Raw genomic sequence first — 19,473 nt, forward strand, 5'->3', positions numbered from 1 at the left:
TATTAATTATGAAATTCAAATTTGATAGTTGCTTTTATCTACATTATTTTATTTATTTCTATCAAGTTGACTGTTTTCTGTAGCTTTTTTACTGTTTTACTTTTCATCTCCAATATAAAAAGGATATTAAAATTATTTTATATATATATATAGACCTCCCCAATTTATTTCATTAGAAAAGCAGTCCTCTCTTTTTCCACAGTTGGCTTTGTTTTGTTTTGTTTTGTTTTTTTGATGTAAGGATCATTTTTTTGCAGTTTTATTGAGAGATAATCCATATACCATACAATTCACCCATTTAAAGCGTATATATCATTGTCTTTAGGTTACATTTTTCATTCATGATTAACTCCTTGTATAAGAAGGAATCAGTAATTTCGATGAGCAGTGCATGGAAGATTGGAGAAGCTGAAGAAGCTGTAACGTGGCGTCTGCGCGGGGACAGCCAGTCAGGAGTGAAGGAGAAACTTTCTCCTCAGATCCCATAGCACTGACATGACGGCAGCCTGGTCACCCGGGAGGCACTCAGGCAGCTCTGCCAGGAGGAGAGGTCTGGTGTCCCCCAGGATTCCCAAGAGACAGTTTATACATGGAATGGTGGGATATGTAGCTTCCTCATCCAATCCACTTCCCCAAATGCTGGCAGCCACAATAACACACACACACACACACACACACACACACACACACAGGAAATTAGCAAAAAAGTGAATGTCCCTCGGGGGGAAAAAGACTTCCACAAATGACATTTAGTGGTTTCCCAATACAATCTGGCAAGCCCACACTTCAATTCAGATTTTTAGTACTTAACATTTCCATATGAACAGAGTCAGAGATCACATCACGTTTAAGAAATGTTCTTTATGAAAGAGAGAGACCATCTAACACACATGTACGTGTACATAATGCACACACACACACACACACACACACACACACACACACACTCCTGGCCCATGGAGAAAAGAGAAGACACACATACAAGGAGGAAGAAAGGAATTTAAAGGGGGAACAAAATATTGTTCACAATCATACTAAATGATTTGCCTTAGTAGCAAACAATTATGATAATTATTTTTAATTGCAATGTAATTATATATAATATCATCACAATGTAAAGGCAGACCAAATAAGGTCTGGAAGGGGAAGGAGGGATAGAAGAATATACTTTTAAAAAGCTGAATCATCTACCCTATAAATTATAGGTGATGTCTAAAATAGATAAATCAATAAATCGCAAATGTATTATTCTAAAATACAGAGGAATAAATGGAACCTGGCTGGCTCAGTCAGTTAAGCATCTGACTCTTGATTTGGGCTCAGGCCCTGGTTGGGCTCTGTGTTGACAGAGCAGAGCCTGCTTGTGATGCTTTCTGTCTCTCTCTCTCTTCTCCTCCTTCGCTTATGCTGTCTCTCTCCCAAAATAATTAAATAAACTTAAAAAAGAATAAAAATTAACTGAAAGAAAAATACAGCTACAATACCTTTCTGAGCAGTGCTGGGTTTGATTTCTGAACTACAGTCTGTAAAAGGAGGGAAGCAAGGACTTCTGTACTGCCTGCTGTGCAAACTGACTGAGCCTTCTAATATTTGAATATAAACCGGTTACATCTATAGATGATCCCTGGGGGGGGGGGGGGGAATAAGATTTGGTAAGTTCTTGAGAAAATAAACTTTGAAGTTTAAAAAAGAAACCAGGGAATCATTTCTACTGCAAAAAATTAATAACTTCAAGAGGTGGTAATAATATTTAATTTCTCAGACACATGGCCATGGTTGTGACCTCCTGCAGGATGTGAGAGCTGACCCTCTGCCTCCTAGGCCTGCACCTCCTTCCACATTTTTTGCCTTCCTTCCTTCCTTCCCTGCCTTCCCTTTCTCCTCTCCTGTCCCCTCTTCCCTCCTGCAACTTTTACCAGCACTGACCATAATATGACCTGAGAGATTTTTCTTTTCAGGTATACCTCAATGAATAAGTAAGTGACAAATGAAATAGTAAACATTTCTCTGTTCAGACAAAAGTGATTTTTTTAAAAAACCCACCAAGACCAAAAGAACTGTTTACATGTTGTTTCACTAGGTTTAGAATTTTGAGTTGGGCAGGAATGTCAGTGACATCTAATAATAAAAGAAGAGTTGACCTCCTTGATTTAAAAGAAAAAGGCACAGGTGTACTTTGCAGCAGGCTATGGCTGAGGAATACACAGTGTAAGGGCTTCAGACAACATGGACTCTGAACTCACTGTTCTCCTCCTAAGCACTGTGCTGCCAGGTTCAAACTTGATCACTGTAGATAGGATATCTTCCAACTGACGATCCTTCTCGCAGGAAAGATCCTTCAAACCTCAATCCTGGACTTCCCACAATTGTCTGTGGCATTCGGTCATCTCATTGAGGACTCAGTCTCTGTTCCACCTGGCCAAGAACAGGATTTCCCAGCAGTTTCAAACGTTAGCATTTCATTACGGCAGTTCTTGAGAAACATCTATATGACCGGTTCATCTGGGATGCTTTAGGCTTTTTGAATGGCGAGCTACGTGCTTTTCTTTGTGTTTGACAGGATTAAATAATTTCCATATTAGAAAGAGAATGACTGATGTTCTGGAGAAATTCTATATTAATAGACATTTACAACATACCTTTTTATGTGTAAGATATCCTCGTCTGACATTTTTTATTTCTCTCTCTCAATCCCTCTTTCCATGTCTGATAACCCTGGGATCTACAGAGTCATTAGCATTTCCTTCTTCCCTTGCTCCTCTCTCTCCGGCTCCATATGTGGGGTCGGCATGAAATCAGTCTTGTGTCTCTCCCTTTTCCGAGCTTGTCCTGCCAGTTCACTTGCTTACACTTGCCAGTGAGATTGTATTTCGTTGAACAACGAGGACTTTGCCTTCTTCCTTGTAGGCCCCACGTACCCAGTCCAGAGCAGAGAGCTACAGAAAAACTGTGACAACTCGAGTAATCCAGGAGGTGGCTGTTGCTAGGCAACGGAAGGCAAGCAGGATGCCTCTCGTTTGGGTCTTGGCCGCGTACCTAGGGAAACCTGCCAATCATTGCTTGTCCTCAGACAGTTTAGGGTACAGGCATAGGGCGGGCCCGGAGTGTGGAGACTCAGCACTAGCTCTGGAGCCTCCCCTTCCCTGATGTCTCATTCTTAGAAGGGAGCTCTTGGGCCTCAGTAGGCATCTCTTTTCCTCAGGATGTTCTCTTTCCCCTCCTGATACGTTTTAGTTCTGAGGACCAGGCTTCTCACGTTCTCAGTTGAAGGTCCTGTTTCATTCTCAAGAGCTTGCATTAACTCCACTCTGAGACAGACACCTCGATGATGACGATTCTGCCTTCCAGCTACACTGCCTGCCTTAGCTTCACAGCCTCCGCGTCCCCTGCTTGTTGGGGGTTTCCTACATCCTCCCTGGCCAGTGGCTAACACTGTCAGGTCCTGGCTCCTTCCTGGACCCCACACTCTCTTGGCCCTGCCAGATGGCAAATGGCTATGCGAGGCCCCAACCCCCGCTCCTCCTTCCAGCTGCAACCCTTCCCCCACATGTACCCCGAGTTCCAATGTCCACGCCTCCCTGGTAAATGCCGCGGCATGATGTGACTATCTATTTATGTCTTGTTTTGATGCTCTTATTTTGAACCTTTGTTCTGAACACCGAGGCCCACACAGGTTCTCTGGGCATAGGCTGGAGCACACAACCCAGACTGTGTACCAAGTATCAGAGGATTTCTAATATACAAATGGGTTTTTCCCCCCAGAAAAGTCTATTCCTCAAACAATAATTGAGTCCACAGGAACAAACACTCAAGAGTCAATGCTATATACCATGGTTGGGCTCTCGCATTAGCCTGCAAAAAGCCTCTTTGATAATGTCATACTCAAGGATTATTTCATCTCTGGCAAAAACTGTTTCTGTGAAGCAGCAGAATTGGGGCTCTAACTAGCAGTTCCAGGTTCAAGGCCTTGAACCCCAGCAGTTGAAAAGGACACCTCACCAGTTTCTATCACGGGCATTGGAAAGGCATTCCTGGAATACAAAGAATTAACTCCACCTAGAGTAGGAATAGAAAGGTTAAGGCAATTTGAACTTAGTCTTTGCTACAGAAGCTGAGGAGCAGGGAGCCTACCCAGCAGACACCAGGAGGTAGAGAGACGGCAAACTAAGGTGACCCACGATGCTCACAGAGGGATTTGCCGTATCACATCTGCGACAGAACAAACCTGGGACACGACCAAGATTATGAAGAAGGGAGATTTAAGGAATCATAAAAACCTATATGACTTTCTGCCCAGAACTTCCTTTGCAAAAACTGTTCCCTACTCCCCTCCAGGAACCACAGCCCTGTCCTTGCAGCCTGGAGCCACCAGGGTAATTCAGTGACTCTACCTGAACAAAATAGATTAGACAATTGAAAGACTTTTCGCCTTCCCACGAGTTTAGTTTTCAGATTGGGAGAACTAGGGATCCTGGGTAGTTCTGTAGCTTAAGCATCCCACTTTGGCTCAGGTCATGATCTCCTGGTTTGTGGATTCGAGCCCCACGTCAGGCTCTGTGCTGACAGCTCAGAGCCTGGAGCCTGCTTTGGATTCTGTGTCTCCCTTTCTCTCAGCCCCTCCTCTGCTCGCTCGCACTCTCTCTGTCTCAAAAAATTATTTAAAAAAAAGGCAGAATTGAGGTATTTTCAGCATAACTGGATGTAACATATAAGAATTTGGGGACTGTAGGTTGGCGTGTTTGGACATGGAACAAAGAAAACTGGTTGCAGCAGAGAGGAATTAATTCCTTTGTTCATTCACTGAGTAAGAGAGCTAAGGAAAGGCAGAGGAAGGGAACCAATGTTTCATGAAAACTTTGTATGTACTGGACAGATTACACAGAGGCTACAGAGAAAACAGACAATGTTTCAGGAACGGATGGAATAGTCAGGAGTTGGGGTGTGTGTGGATAATTTGATTGTGATGACTAATTTCGTACAACCTGGGGTCAGAGGCCAAGGTCATACCTTGGCTGTTTGGGGTATCCATCCCAGGGTCCCAGTCCTACCATTAAAGAGACTTTTTCTTCTCTTGTAGAGTGGAGCAGAAGAAAACCTCCATGGATAACTTCTGAGGATTAGCAGCTTGCTTTCTATATGCATCTAAAAGTTAACCATCTGGCCTGAATAGCCATGATGTTCTGGAGGCAAACAGGGCAGTGTTGAGGAGAAGAGGGCATCCTGAACCAGAATCTCCAACAATATGTAGAGTGAGTTAAGCACCTTGCATAATGTTATGCACAATTGGGTACTTCATGGTATAATCGATGAATATGGTCTTAAAAAAATATGACATTTTTGTCATCTTGAAAGCAACACCATCACCCACATAATAGAAAATAACATGTTATACTGACAAGAACAGAACAATAATATAATCAGTGATGAGCACTGTCATATTCCACAAAAATGAAGCCAATTGTAATTAACAAACTCCGTGACTCAAGTGGAATATAATATTTCTAAGCTTGTGTGAGTTGAGTACTATAAATGAAATCGTTTTTACTTCTCTGCGTTGATAGTACTCATCAGAATTCCTGCTTAAATACAATTCCATGGTACTCTTGATGAATGTGGCAAGATAACCAAGAGAAAAATTAACTGTGTTTCAGGTTTCTACAGCCTCCAGGCGAAACAATGAAACACACTGTTTCAAATTCCCTGTTCCCGTTCGGACCCACCACCTTCTGAGGATACACACACGAAACTTGGCCAGGAAGGGTGAGGTCCTAAGGGTTGAGAGGAAAGGCAAAATACGGAGACGGATGACAGTCACGGATGGTCCCCACTATGCCAACAGCAAGGCAGGCAGGGCTGTTGTACCAACGGGCAGTACACGCATGCCCAGGAGCCACGGAAGCTGCCCCCGTGACTGCATTGGGCAGACTCGCCACCCTTAAACAGACCTTCCTGCCAAGAACAATGGCACCGATAGGGGAATGAACACAGACCAGGGGAACAGGTAGCACATTTGCTACCAGAAGCTGAACCTTCTTCTTTTTTTTTTTTGGACATCCATACGCCAAAGTTTTTCAAGAACTAATCACACAATAATAACTATTTTCTTGATGATTCATTCTGTAGTTTCAAAACAAACGTTACTTTGAAATACAAAATTTCAATTTGGAAGCTATTATGCAAATCCAGCAGATAAAGAGGCTTTAACCAAAGGAAAACATGATGCACTGCAGCTTGCCCTCTGATTCACTGTTTTAAATTTTAAACACAAATACAAATTTCAAGTTGTCATATAGAATGGAAGAATTGAAGTAGCTGACATTCTGCTCCTTCTTCTATATAATCAGTGTGTTATCTTTGCTTCTTCGGGATCGAATCTACTTAAACAGAAAAGTGCAGGACTGTGGAGCATCACAGGGATTCACTCAAATGATTCCTAATCTTTAAAAATTTATAGCTACACAAATGTGTATGACTGATATATCCACGGCAGTGTGGTGGGGACCAGAGATGAACTGAATAACTGAAGATTCTTCCAACTGAAGTCCATGCAGAAGGAAATATTTATTACAGGATAAGGGGTAAAAAGTGCCAATTAATAAGCACTCAAAGGTATTTAAACCAATTGTTTAGAGTTTATACCCACAGAGATTTGTTTCATGAAGGACTTTCTATCACCAGTTGTTTAAAATTGCCAGTGCACGATGATAAGAACAACTTTTCAATCAGCACTATTATTACTCTTAATCACCTATAAAAACGCACCCCCAAATTGCCAGACCCAGGTGCAGACTGTTCCCACCAGCCCACTCTTGGTACTCATGAACTGTCTAGAATTGCATAATCTCGCCAGAACATTTCCAATACCAGGAAGGGAGGAAAAGGCCTCCCAAAACGTAACTGGGATTAAATATCCCACCAGTTACACTGGTGTTTGCAACAGATTTCATTTGATTTCAAGAAATGATTCTTACCTGAGTGCTGTAAATTTGTATCAGTTATTATAACAATATTGCCATAGTATGACTAATATAAATGATATATTGTGCTTAAGCCCTTGTTTTTATTTTTCTAAACAAAGAATCTAAGCATTTCTAGCTTTTTCTCCTGGTAAAACACAGGGTAGTAAAATTTTCAAATATTATAAAATAAATCTATTCCAGGACTTAGTAACAATTTTTTAAATCTAAATAATTCTCTTATCAGAAAGCTTTATCCAGGCATGGTAAAAAAAAGTGTTCTCTTTTCCCTCTTGAACTTGGCAGTCACCAAAAGTGTTCCAGGCTCGAAAAGTACTCAACCCATGTCTGCTTGGGTGGTACCATCCTTCAATGCCCTATAAATGGTAATGAAAAGCATTTCTTGGCTTCAGCTCCACTATTTCAGTCATTTCCCATCTTCCCAATTACCTGCATTTATTAATAGATGAGTTCAGAGGGCCAGCTAATTTCTGCAAGCAAATAAGCCCTCTTAGCTTTTATCCACTCCAAGATCTCCACTGCACCTAAAAGCCTTGAAGCCACCTAATGCCACCTCTGTTGCCACAGTGACCCTCTGCTCCCACTGAGACACCCATGTCACCTCCACAGTACTGGTGCAGTGGCTTAGGTTAGGCTTGACCTATGAGATGCCTATAAACGTTTGAATATTGGTAGCAACACTTGAAATACAACCAACGTTAAGAACACGGACAGTTTGGGGTGCCTGGGTGGCTCAGTTGATTAAGGGTCCGCTTCAGCTCAGGTCATGATCTCGGGTTCATGGGTTCAAGCCCCACATCGGGCTCTGTGCTGACAGCTAGCTCAGAGCCTAGAGCCTGTCTTTGGATTCTGTGTCTCCCTTTCTCTCTCTGATCCTCCCCTGCTCACACTGTCTCTCTCTCTCTCAAAAATAAATAAAACATTTTAAAAAAATTTTTAAAGCACACAAACAGTTTATTCCAGGAGGAGAATTAGGAAAGAATGTTCCCCAGGAAGGAGGAAGAATCTGGGGGGACCAAGGAGCAGTCTCAGGACCCACTACATAGAAAACACAATTATTTCTCCTGGTAAGGGCATCCCTCTCCGAGGCACCCAAACCTTCTGGCCAGGAAACCCCACCCCCAGTCCTTGACTCCCAGACCTATGAAATCTGCAGACAAAGAGCAGAATCTTTGAGTAAATACTGATGTGGTCTGATTTCTCCTGCCATACATATAGGACAGAGCCTTGGCAGACTGACCAGCAACTTTGTCCTTGGGAAATGCTGGTTCCATGAACTAAATCTGAAGATCTTGATGTATTGAAGATTACAGAGGGATGCCTGGGTGGCTAAGTTGATTAAGTGTCCAAATCTTGGTTTTGGCTCAGGTCATGATCTCACAGTTTCGTGAGTTTGAGCCCTACATTGGGGTCCATGCTGAGATCATGGAGGCTGCTTGGGAGTCTCTCTCTCTCTCTCTCTCTCTCTCTCTCTCTCTCTCTCTCTCTCTCTCTTTCTCTCTCCAAATAAATAAAGAAACTTTAAAAAAAAGAGTATACAGATGCATACCCTTTCACAAATCATTGGACGGGTCCAGGAGCAGAAAAGGAGGTATGGCTCACAGGCTAAGGCTCTAGTAGTACAGGGGTTAAGAAAGACAGCAGGGGTTACATTCCTACTCTGCCTCTTACTGGCCACGGGACCTTAACTTTTCTGTTCCTCAGTTTCCTCATCTCTGAAGAGGAGCAAATCCTGAGGCTTAACTGACACAATACATGTGAAGCGGTCATGACAGCACCTGGCACATGCAGAATGGTCACTTCGTGGTAACTGTTAGCATCCATTTTGTGTGTATGCGGTTGGGATCTTGTAGTGGGAGGTAATGAGTGGTTACTGCAAGGCCACGCACGGGAGTGAAGACAGTGTTAGATAACTTCCTGAACTAGGTTGCTGATGGGGTGCACTGCCATTCCCCAATTCCACATCAGTGGTGCTCCACAGCTGTCTGACGTCTGATGTTGCTAGTTTTCTTTCTTCCCTTCCCTTTCTTTCTTTCTTTCTTTCTTTCTTTCTTTCTTTCTTTCTTTCTTTCTTTCTTTCTTTCAATAATGGGGGGGTTATTTCTTCTGAGACTCTAGCAGATACACACATGAACATATATTAACAAAAATAAAAATAATCCACTAATAGAGGTAGGCCACAAATCCTCAGGTGCCTCCTCTCCCTTCTCACACTCCATACTGGATGTGGTCATATAACTTAGGTCTTTTTTGAGTGCCTATCGGTTACTCCATCCCCTAGAGGAAGTCACAATTATTAGAAGGTGTCTGTCCTTACAAAATTAAAAAGAAACTTATATACATATATGCACACATTCGTATGTTGTAGAGTATGCTTACATAATGAAAATATGACAAAATAATGTAGCATAAGCATTATGGCTATTGAGCATAACCATATTATTAGCATTTAAAGTCGTTTTTCTCTTTTCTTAGAAAATTGATTTCTCCCATTTTCAAATTTTAACTAGAATAAATCCTAGTTCTTTTTTTTAATTTTTAAAAATTTAAATCCCAGTTAGTTAACATATAGTGTAATAACGATTTCAGGAATAGAATTTAGTGATTCTTCACTTACATGTACCACCCAGTGCTCATCCCAACACATGCCCTCCTTAATGTCTCTGGCCCATTTGGCCCATCCCCCCAACCCAACACTCCTCCAGCAAACCTCAGTTTGTTTCCTATATTTAAGGGTCTTTTATGGTTTGTCTCCCTCTCTGTTTTTATCTTATTTTTGCTTCCCTTCCCTTATGTTCATCTGTTTTGTTTCTTAAATTCCATATATGAGTGAAATCATATGAAATTTGTCTCTGACTTATTTCACTTAGCATAATACCCTCTAGTCCCATCCATGTTGTTGCAAATGCCATGATTTCATTCTTTTAGAATGCTGAGTAATATTCCACTGTGTGCGTGTGTGTGTGTGTGTGTGTGTGTGTGTGTGTGTGTGTGTATCTTCTTTATCCATTCATCCATCAATTGACATTTGGGTTCTTTTCATACATCGCCACTATTGATAGCACTGCCAAAAACATTGGGGTGCATGTGCCCTTCCAAAACAGCACCCCTGTATCCCCTGGATAAATACCTAGTAGTACAATTGCTGGGTGGTAGGGTAGTTCTGTTTTTAGTTTCTTGAGGAACCACCATATTGTTTTCCAGAGTGGCTGCACCAGTTTGCATTCCCACCAGCTGTGCTAAAAGTTCTTTTTTCTCCACATCCTCACCAAATTTCTGTTGTTGCCTGAGGTATTTATTTTAGCTATTCTGACAGGTGTGAGGTGGGATCTCATTGTGGTTTGATTTGTATTTCCCTGATGATGAGTGATGTTGAGCATCTTTTCATGTGTCTGTTAGCCATCTGGATGTCTTCTTTGGAAAAGTGTATATTCGTATCTTTTGCCCATTTCTTCACTGGATTATTTGCTTTTTGGGTGTTGAGTTTGATACGTTCTTTATAAATTTTGGATACTAAATACTAAATACTTTATCTGATATGTTATTTGCAAGTATCTTTGCCCATTCTGTCAGTTGCCTTTTAGTTTTGCTGATTCTTTCCTTCACTGTGCAGAAGATTTTAATTTTGATGAAGTCCCAATAGATCATCTTTGCTTTTGATTTCCCTGCCTCCAGAGACTCATCAAGTAAAAAGTTGCTGCAGCCAAGGTCAAAGAGTCTGTTGCCTGTTTCCTGCTCCAGAATTTTGATGGTTTCCTGTCTTATGTTTAGGTCATTCATCCACTTTGAGTTTATTTTTGTGTGTGGTTAAGGATGGGGTCTTGGTTCATTTTTCTGCATGCTGTTTTCCCATTGATGCTGTTGTGTCTGACTTCTGTGTGCAAGCTATAAAATTAGTCACACGGCTTTCAGTGTAATGGGTGCTTTACTAAAGGCACTGCTGTTTGCTCTTGTCATTTGCAGTAGAAACTTGGTTAAAATATGCATTGCTGAGCTCCTAATTAAAGCTCCCAAACCAGGCCTTAATGGCACAAGAATCGGTAGCCATGGCACAGTGCTTCCTGCTCTGATCCTCCAAACCACACTACGGCCAGACAGCAGGGTTCATACCAGTTCCCCCAAATGGCAGAAGGTTCATTTTCTTCCTATAACTTCTTCTAGAGGAATATTCAAGGGGCATAGTATTTGTTAAGATATCTCTGCTTCTAGGAAACAGAAAACCAAACTCAAAGAGGCTTAGACAATACAGGTAATTAATTGGCTTCTAACAGAAACCTCATGCCAGTGACTTGATGTGGAGAAAGGACCCCATTTCTTTCTGTACCTCAGCTCTGCCACCTGCTTTTCAAATTCCGTTCTATCTAGGAACTGTCCTATTCTAGCAGTTCCAGAGAGCTGGATGGTGAGAGGATCTGTAGCTGGACTTTAGATGAAGATTTCAAGAGAAAGAAGACATTCAAGGTATCTCCTGGATGGAAATATACATGAAGATGTTTCTGAGGGAGGACGAAGACTGATTTGCCAGAGCAGAAGAGCATGTTAGAGATGGTCTACATAACAATGAAGTGGGGAAGTAGAGTGGCATTGGTTACAGTGGGTTTGCAACAAGGATCTATTGAAGGCTTTTGAGCAAAGCTCTCATCTGGCCTCTTCATTTTCCCCCACAGCCTCATCAGCTTCATTTGAACACTTGCCTTGCTTTTACCCAATAGCCAGATGATTGCTATTCCCAATCTCCTTCCATTTTTTTCCATCATGCAAGTTCTGGGTGAACTGGGTTGGGCCGGAGATCAGAGATAAGAACTAACACTCACCTCTGAGACATACCATATGCCATGGTCCTGCTGATGGAGTATACTAGTAGCTCTCAACCCTATCAGGCTCAGTGTCCCCCATTTTGTAAGATGTTTCTAATTCTCCCTTTGCTATTTTGAAATGAAACTTATACATAGTATAATGGACCTACACTGCCAATTGTATGGGATGAATTGTATCCCCCAAACTCACATGACCACGTCCTAACACCTAGTACCTCAGAATGTGACCACATTTGGAGATAAGGTCTTTAAAGAGGTAGTTAGGTTAAAATGAGGTCATAGGTGTGGGCCCTAATTATAACTGGTGTCCTTATAAGATAAAGAAATTTGGACACAGATACATATAGAGAGAAGACAATGTGAAGACCCAGGGAGAAGATGGCCAGCGATAAGCCAAGGACAAAGGCCTAGAACAGATCCTTCCCTTACAGACTTGGGAAGTAACAACACTGCCAACACCTTGATCTCAGACTTCTGGCCTCTGAAAGAATTAAAGCTCTACTATTTAAGCCACTCAGTGTGTGGTAGTTTGTTATGGTGGCCGTAGCAACCTAATACAATATATATGTATATACAATGCCTTCATTGTGGTATAAAGAAGAAATAAATGGAATGCAACATATAATGAAATATATATTTCTATGTGGACGTGCTCAAGCACAACTATACCAAGAGACATAACATTTACACCAATAACGTGTCCACAACAGCTCCCTTACAGAGTGACAGCACAAATGCAGGTAGGCACAGACCGTGTGCAGTATTGGCAACTCAAATGCAAAATCTCCAGCAACATTACCAGTGGTACCTGATTTGCTGAAAGAGTGAAGAACTCTTGGTAAAGTTCCAAACAAAACAATGAACAACCATTCCCTCAAATTACATGGTCGTTACATTCCTGGAAAATTCAACAAAAACGTTGTATTTTATTTGTTAACACAGGAACGGGTTGTAGATGCGGCAAGTACAAATACAGTTTTCATCTCTGTGAATGTCCTGGGGAACATTGGAAAATCGCCAACAGTTCTCCATTTTGCTGTAGATGTTGTAGGATGTCAGGATGTCTAGCATCCCTGGCCTATATCCCTCATTGTCAGCAGGGCACTCAGTCATGATAGCAACCAAAACTGTCCCCTTAGTTCCAGATATTCCCTAAATATTCCCTAATGGGGAGTATCTCCTTTGTTGAGAACCAGTGAGATATAGGACAATCAGAAGTATAATTTATGGCAATCTTATGCTGTTGGGCCGGCCCCACCCCTACTGGCTGCCAGAGCCCCTCTTGCCTGGAAGCCAAGAGCTGGGGACTCGTCACAGGAGACCTAGCAGCAGGCAACTCAACCAAGACATACACATTTTCTGAACTGGTGTTGTTGAAAGCCTCAGTCTTGATATTGCCCTCAAGCCCCATGTGTTAAAAAGCTATTTTATTTACTTGAACTTTAGAAGCCTCAAGGCACTCCAAGCTCCGTGGAGCTTAGCAGCTGAGGGCGTGCCTTTCTGCCCGTGTGTTTTCATGTGTCTCTGGTGTGTACTTAGGGGTGGAGACGGACAAGGTGCTGCTGTGGTTACAGAGGCATCGGGGGCCAGGGCACAGCCCAAGAATCATTCTGACAAATTCTACTGTTCGTTTCTCTGCTCCTGTTTCTCAACTACTGACCGTTCAGTGTCAGAGAAAATCACATGGCCCGATGAGTTGGTTCCATGAGAAAGCCAAAACTTCTAACCAAATCTAGGCCCTCAGGGAGATGCCCAATCCTTGGGCTCCACTCTGTGACCTGGACACGGTTCCCAGTATTCACTCTCCATCTCTTCCATTTTCCTTGTCACTCACATTTCACCTCGGTGTCTCATGCTCCAGGAAAACTTCAGCATATTTTATTGAGACAATCTGCATTGCTGTCCAAAAGAATTTTCATCCTTTTCATCTCAAGACTTCTATTCCTCTTGCACATGGGGAAGAAAAGTCCACTTGTGGGAACTAAAGCCTCTCCTTCTAACAGAACATTCTCCATTGGTCAAAGAGCTCCATTCTTTGCCTTTCGATTGCCTTGCCTTTGCCTGAAGACCTACTGTATGGATTAGAGTCCTTTGGGCGCAAGTAGTGGAAACCTATTTGAAAGCACTTCAAGAAAATCAGAAAGAGGATTTTACTCTAAGGAGCCAGGGATGTCCCCAAAATCACAGTGGCAGGAATATAAGTGGATCTTGGGGGAAAAAGGACTAGCACAGAAAATTGCAAAACCATTAACATTCTTTCCACCCTTTTGGGCTCCTTCCTCCTGCTTCATTTTGTCTTGTTCACTAGCTTCCTGTGGATTCCTGTACCCAGGGCAGAATCCCAATTCGAGGGCAGAGAACTTCATTGGACTCTCATAGATCAGGTCCAGTTGCCTAGCCAACATCAGCTAAAACGGCTTAACAAAGACAAAATGAACCCTCCTGCCCCGAAAACAAACAAACAAACAGACAAAAAACTAAGTACAGAGAACAGAGAGACAATAGGTTCTGAACATGGATCTCAGGGAGTGCAGGACAATGATCCATCCCTAAGAGCAGAGAAACAGACAGGGTAAGACATGATTGTGCCAGCGCGCTGCCTGGAGAGCCTCCAGACTGCAGCCCCAAGAGCGGCCCCACAAGAGCCCAGTGCTTTCCCTGGGGCCAAAGACTGAGCTGGTAGTACAGGAAGTCATGGTGGCTTGAGGTAGCAGAACAGAATGGAGAGCTAGAGAGAGAGAGAGGCAGGGAGAGAGAACTGCATCACTGGAAGATCTCCTTGAGACTCCAGCAGGGTACTGATCAGCACATGGCTGTCAGGGAACGACTGGAAAGCAGGAAAAGAGTTCAGTGAAAGGAACAGAGGTCCCCGCTTTGAGCTGTCACAAGGCCTGGAATGGTTTGTTTCCACCAGTGGGAACGATGAGTCTCGTGACTCACAAGGTATGGAGGTAGAGTGTTCAGAAGAGCATCACCTCAGTGATGGGGAACAACTCAGTCCTCCAGTCTGCTCTGGTTCCTTCAACAAGGTTCAAAGCAAACTCCAATGACTCCAACTGTGTCCAAGTTACTTAACCGCCTTCCAGAACACGGCTCAAGAATATTTCTGGGCATATAAAAATACCCAGCAGGTTCATAATACCAACATCCAATCAACCCTGGCCAAAGGAAAGAAGCAGAAAATGAAGAGGAAGGAACACTGTTCTGTCTCACAAATTCTATGAATGTTACAATCACCTCCTCTCCCACCTTAAGGCTGTTACTGTTTTCTTCTTTATACACCAAGATAGTGTTTGACTTATTACAGCAGGCATCCATTACTACGGTTACTTTAAAAGGCATTGTGAACAAATGAATCACTAAGTGAGAATGCCAAACAAAAAGGGAACAAGAGAAATTTCTGCAGCACTTTAAAACTGACAAAGGTCTCTTTCTCCGCATTTCCTTTGCCTCCCCCTCTTTCTGCTGCCTCTGCAGAAACTCCTTGCTGTCATTACCTGAATCGCTTGCCGGCCCTTCTCTTTGCCAGCTGTCTAACAGAATACACAATGCACGGCTAGCTTGTTGGTGAAAGATTTTTGTTTATGCCTTTGATTTTTTTTTAATTGCCAAATTTTAATGTTTCACGTGTGCTTCTCAGAGAAGACGGAGTAAGCCTCACCACCACCTGCCCCCTGGTAGTTGAGTGCCTTTTCTTTCTGCCCACCATGCAGCTCCTTGGGTCAGTGGCCGGAGGAGGGGTAAAGGCTCCCCCGGTCCTGCTCTGTTTGCCTGGAACCAACCTGCCCTGTCCTTGGGCAGGCAGAACGGCAACTTGGGCTGCGTCTGCCCAGATGGCAGACACATGTGACACCTCCACTTTTCCTTGGGGCGAAATCTCTGGCCTGGAGTGGGGCCCGCTGAGCTCCACGGGCTGTCAAAGAAGTGAGGGGAACTAGGCGAGAGTCAGGGGAGCGTGAAGAAAGCCCATGAAGGGACAGGGGAGTAGCGGTACAGGGTCGACGACCTGCAGATGAAAGGGCCACTCAGTAGCGAGAGGGAGAAGCGCGCGTAAAGCGACCAGTCGCCACGTGGACAGGGGGAGGAGAGAGCGCAGGGAGGCGCGCGAAGGCTGAACGCCGCACAGTCCCACAGACCCGGGATCGCAGGCGCCGAGCCCGGGCCGAGGGGCGTCCGCGGCCCGGCGGTGCGAGACCCGCGCGGTCCGACGGCAGATCGGGGTCTCGGGTGCCCCTGTCCTCAGGCGCTCGCGATGGGCGCGGCGAGCCGGGTGTGCTCGGGCTACTACAGCCTCAACCACAGCTTCGTGGAGCCCTTCGAGTGTCCCCGGAGCGGCGAGGGGGCCGCCCTCCTCTACTGCTGCGGCTTCGCCGACCTCAAGTACTGCTGCAGCGAGCCGGGCAGCTACTTCCCCTACAAGCACAGCTACATGTGGAGCCTCAGGTGGGCCGGCGGGCGGCGGGCCCCGGGGAGGCCACGAGCTGTGCCACCCGGCAGTGGGAGGGTCGCGCATTCGGTCAGGTCTCTCCGGGAGGACACGGAGCTTCCGAGGGCGGCTGAGGGACCCGCAGAGAAAGCTACCCCGAGTCGGAGCTCCGCCGGGCCCCGGGCCCCGCTTGGTGCTGCCCCAGTCCGGCCAAGGCACGACTGTGGCGCCGGGACAGGCGGGCGCGGGAGGAGCGCTGACTGTGCGCCCGGGGCGCACCCAGTGCCGCCTCCGGGGCCCGCTCAGCCCGCGCTTCACACCCGCGGGGGACCGGTCCCAGGCTGGGGGCTCTGCGGGCAGAGAGAAGACAGGCAGATACCTTGAGGTTTTCATTCTCTTTTTGATTTGTTTGGGCATTTGGCGCAATTGATTAGAAAGGGCGCTGCTCTGGGACTCATTTTAAGGTATTAACCAAAGATTAGAGTGTTTCAAGTCTCTTTGGATGTAAGAAGGAATCAAAAAGAAATTAAAAACCGTGTGTGTGTGTGTGTGTGTGTGTGTGTGTGTGTGTGTGTGTAAAGAGGTTGAAACTTTATAATGTGCTCTCTTCACATGATCTGACATTGACCCTGAACCGAACTGGAGGCCCACTGACAAAGTTTTACTTGCCCGTAATACACCCTGTGTAGAACCTCGTCAGGGCACCCCTTAATGCCTGAGCCACTTGGCCATTTCTTAAAAAGACAAGCGACTCTCTCAGGTGGGGCTTTTCTTGCCTGTTTCCTGTGATGGGAATTTTACTTATTCCACCTAGTATTTATGCAGATATCTTCATGGTGAAATGTGCCCCTCCTTTTACTCCAAAAGACTGTAACCTCTGACCTCCATTGTTTCATTCTGCCTGGAGAATGTATGTCTCCAAACCCACTTCCAATTGTGTCTCACAAACCAATTAGCTTAAGCCTGATAAGAGAGAGACTCTGCCAGAAAGCCGGAAGAGTGTTATTTCTCTAATTCTCTAGCATGATCCAGAATTTGTCACACAGAGCGAGTCTGCAGCAAATGACTTTAAATGCTATTTCTCGAGACAGTAAAATAATTTTTTAAATGTATTGCAAGCTTAAAAAAAGTCCCAAAAAGAGTGTCACCGAACAATAAGTCCATCTAACAACATTGTATCGTTGTGCCACGGTGGGGCATAATCTCAGAAAATGGCAGCTTATCCTTCTTATTTGGAGAAGTAATCAGTATTGTATTGGCATATTATCTGGCTTTTTGGAAAGTAACATAGTAACCGGCTCTGAGTTTTTGGAGGCGTTAATAATGGTGGCAGACCCCCAAGAGAGACCGGCAACTCTTAAGTCAAACTCAACTGGAAAAGTGCCTGGGGTTCTCAGATCTCTGTATAGTCCCAAAGTGACAGGCAACAGAGGATAGAAAGCCTTCCTAAGGTTTATGAGAGCACCAGGACTGAACACCTTGCTGGGGTCTTCACTCAGCATGGACAAAATGGGCAGTGCAGCTTAGTTCCTAGGAAATGTAAAAATTATTTCAGCTGATGGCATCAGTTGGCAATGTTAAACCTGGGGTGCTTGTTAGTGTTTGAGCTCTGAGAACACAACAGGGAGGTAAAAATTCAGAGCTTCACTCCCCTCATATTCTTTGCTCTCCACCCTAATTTAAGAGAGTCCAACCGCGAAAACGATTCCCAAGGTCACTAGCATTTGTTCTGAGATTCTGTAGCTGCTGGAGAAAGGCACAGTACAGCTATTCCCAGGTAAGCAAAGTTGCTAAGTAGGAGAATTGCAGCATTAATGTGATGGCAGCCTCAGACCATCTCTCAGGGACTGAAAAGCAAACCACCATCACGGTTCTGTGAGCAAAGTAGAATTCTCCCTTTTCTGTGCCTGGCCCACTCCCATCTTTTCTCCTCTTACAAATCCTTGCTTTCTTAGAGTTTCCTTTGGTAACCTTCTACAGGACCTGGAAGACAATAGTATTGCACAGGGCAATGCACAAGTTCAAGAAGTATTTGTCAAAATGAATGCTGTAGTTGATTCCTAGAGTCCCATATTTATCCCTAGAGTTCTGTACACATCAAGCAACATTTCTATAAAGTGGAACTGTGATACAGACTGTGAAGATTATGAAGAACCTTCTTTTATTATAATAGAAAACAGGAAATAGAATGCTTTGTTTTTGTTTTTTTCTTCCAATCACACAGCTGGTGTTCTAAATTGTGTACGTTAAAAGCTCATGCCATACGTGAATTTAATTAAATTGACAATTTTACTATTAAATTGACCAAAGTACTTTTTCACTTTGAAGATTTTATTTTAATAACCCACATTCTCATGTCAGGAATCTCTCTGGATGTCTGGCTGCCTCACTGCCTTGTGTAGCAGATAATATTAATTAAGTGGATTATGTTCCCATGTGTCTGTGCATAGTCCTAACCCTCCCTGATGCATATAGTCTACTAAAGTCAGCTTTGGTGCAAACAAACCCAAAAGAAGAGTTGCCAAAGCCAGATAGCCTACTCCTTGGAAGAGAGTGCACCAAGTGAGGGCAAACTCTGATCTAAATAGACATGAACAGACACTTCTCCAAAGAGGACATCCAGATGGCCTACAGGCCCATGAAACGATGCTCAACATAACTCATCATCAGGGAAACACAAATCAAAACCACACTGAGATACCACCTCACGCCAGTCAGAGTGGCTAAAATGAACAAATCAAGAGACTATAGTTCTGGCGAGGGTGTGGAGAGATGGGCACCCTCCTACACTGTTGGTGGGAACGTAAACTGGTGCAGCCGCTCTGGAAAACAGTGTGGAGGTTCCTCAAAAAACTATCGATAGAACTACCTTATGACCCAGCAATAGCACTGCTAAGGATTTACCCAAGGGATACAAAAATGCTGATGCATAGGGGCACATGTACCCCAATGTTCATAGCAGCACTGTCAACAATAACCAAATCATGGAAAGAGCCTAAATGTCCATCACCTGATGAATGGATCAAGAAGATATGGTTTATATATACAATGGAGTATTACATGGCAATGAGAAAAAATGAAATCTGGCCATTTGTAGGAAGGTGGATGGATCTTGAGGGTGTCATGCTAAGTGAAATAAGTCAGGCAGAGAAGAACAGATACCATATGTTTGCACTCATAGGCCTAACAGGAGAACAAGAGAAACCTAATGGAGGACCAGGGGGAGGGGAAGAGGGAAAGAGAGTTGGGGAGA

General features: G+C 44.0%; 1 protein-coding gene across 1 annotated transcript in view; it reads left to right on the plus strand.

Annotated features, from left to right (window-relative positions):
- Positions 1–15,996: 15,996 nt before the first annotated feature.
- SHISAL2B (shisa like 2B) overlaps positions 15,997–19,473 on the plus strand; it is an 18,462-nt gene continuing 14,985 nt past the window's right edge. Inside the window, exon 1 of the mRNA XM_029942315.1 lies at positions 15,997–16,237. Coding sequence (XP_029798175.1) covers positions 16,047–16,237 — 191 coding nt within the window. The 5' untranslated portion in view covers positions 15,997–16,046. The remainder of the gene's footprint in view (positions 16,238–19,473) is intronic.

This window comes from Suricata suricatta, chromosome 6 (genome assembly GCF_006229205.1).
Source record: "Suricata suricatta isolate VVHF042 chromosome 6, meerkat_22Aug2017_6uvM2_HiC, whole genome shotgun sequence".
NCBI lineage: Eukaryota > Metazoa > Chordata > Mammalia > Carnivora > Herpestidae > Suricata > Suricata suricatta.